The sequence below is a fragment of the Camelina sativa genome, unplaced genomic scaffold (assembly GCF_000633955.1).
Source record: "Camelina sativa cultivar DH55 unplaced genomic scaffold, Cs unpScaffold05528, whole genome shotgun sequence".
Lineage (NCBI taxonomy): Eukaryota > Viridiplantae > Streptophyta > Magnoliopsida > Brassicales > Brassicaceae > Camelina > Camelina sativa.
In genome coordinates this window covers 1-557 of record NW_010926613.1, presented here as the reverse complement: position 1 = coordinate 557, position 557 = coordinate 1, and the positions used below count along the sequence as shown (strand labels likewise).

The window sequence follows — 557 nt, the reverse complement described above, 5'->3', positions numbered from 1 at the left end:
GAGGAGGGTGTGATGGTTGATTACTTATGCTTTGTGATGACACATCTACGATCTGGCTGTCATATTTGTCATAATGAGAGGAACTACATTATTTCTGAGTTAAGAAGCAAAGCTCTGATATTGTCAAATTATGGGTTGAAACAGCTAGGTGAGGGGTCAATTCATTTCGGTGAAGAATTTGGAAACCAAGTCAACATGAAGAAGCTTACCAAAAACTTGGATATATTGTGGCCTGTGGTTGATGGTACCTACTTGAAACATCCAGCATCAAAATTTTATGCATGCGGATTGAAGGAGTGGCGGGATTTTTTTCAAGAGATTGGAATAGCTGATTTTGTTCAAGTGGTGCAAGTTGAAAAGAGCATTGCTGAATTCTATTCTGTTTCACGTTGTGAAAAGTATGATATCAACTTGTTATCTCCCGAGTTAGTTGTCAAAGATTGGGAATCCCCGGAACTAGTTGATCTCTTGTCTCTCTTGAACAAAAGTAATGGCCGCAAAGGTTGCAAGTATCTTTTGGAAGTCCTTGATAGACTGTGGGATGATTGTTACCATGA

The 557-nt window shown here is 39.1% G+C and overlaps 1 protein-coding gene across 1 annotated transcript; it reads left to right on the top strand.

The window, feature by feature from the left end:
* Nucleotides 1–6: 6 nt before the first annotated feature.
* Nucleotides 7–552, top strand: LOC109131808 (the record flags this gene model as incomplete). The annotated part of the gene is made up of 1 exon (XM_019242986.1): nt 7–552. A coding segment is annotated over one exon (546 nt), but the record flags the coding sequence as incomplete, so codon positions are not given.
* Nucleotides 553–557: the final 5 nt, after the last annotated feature.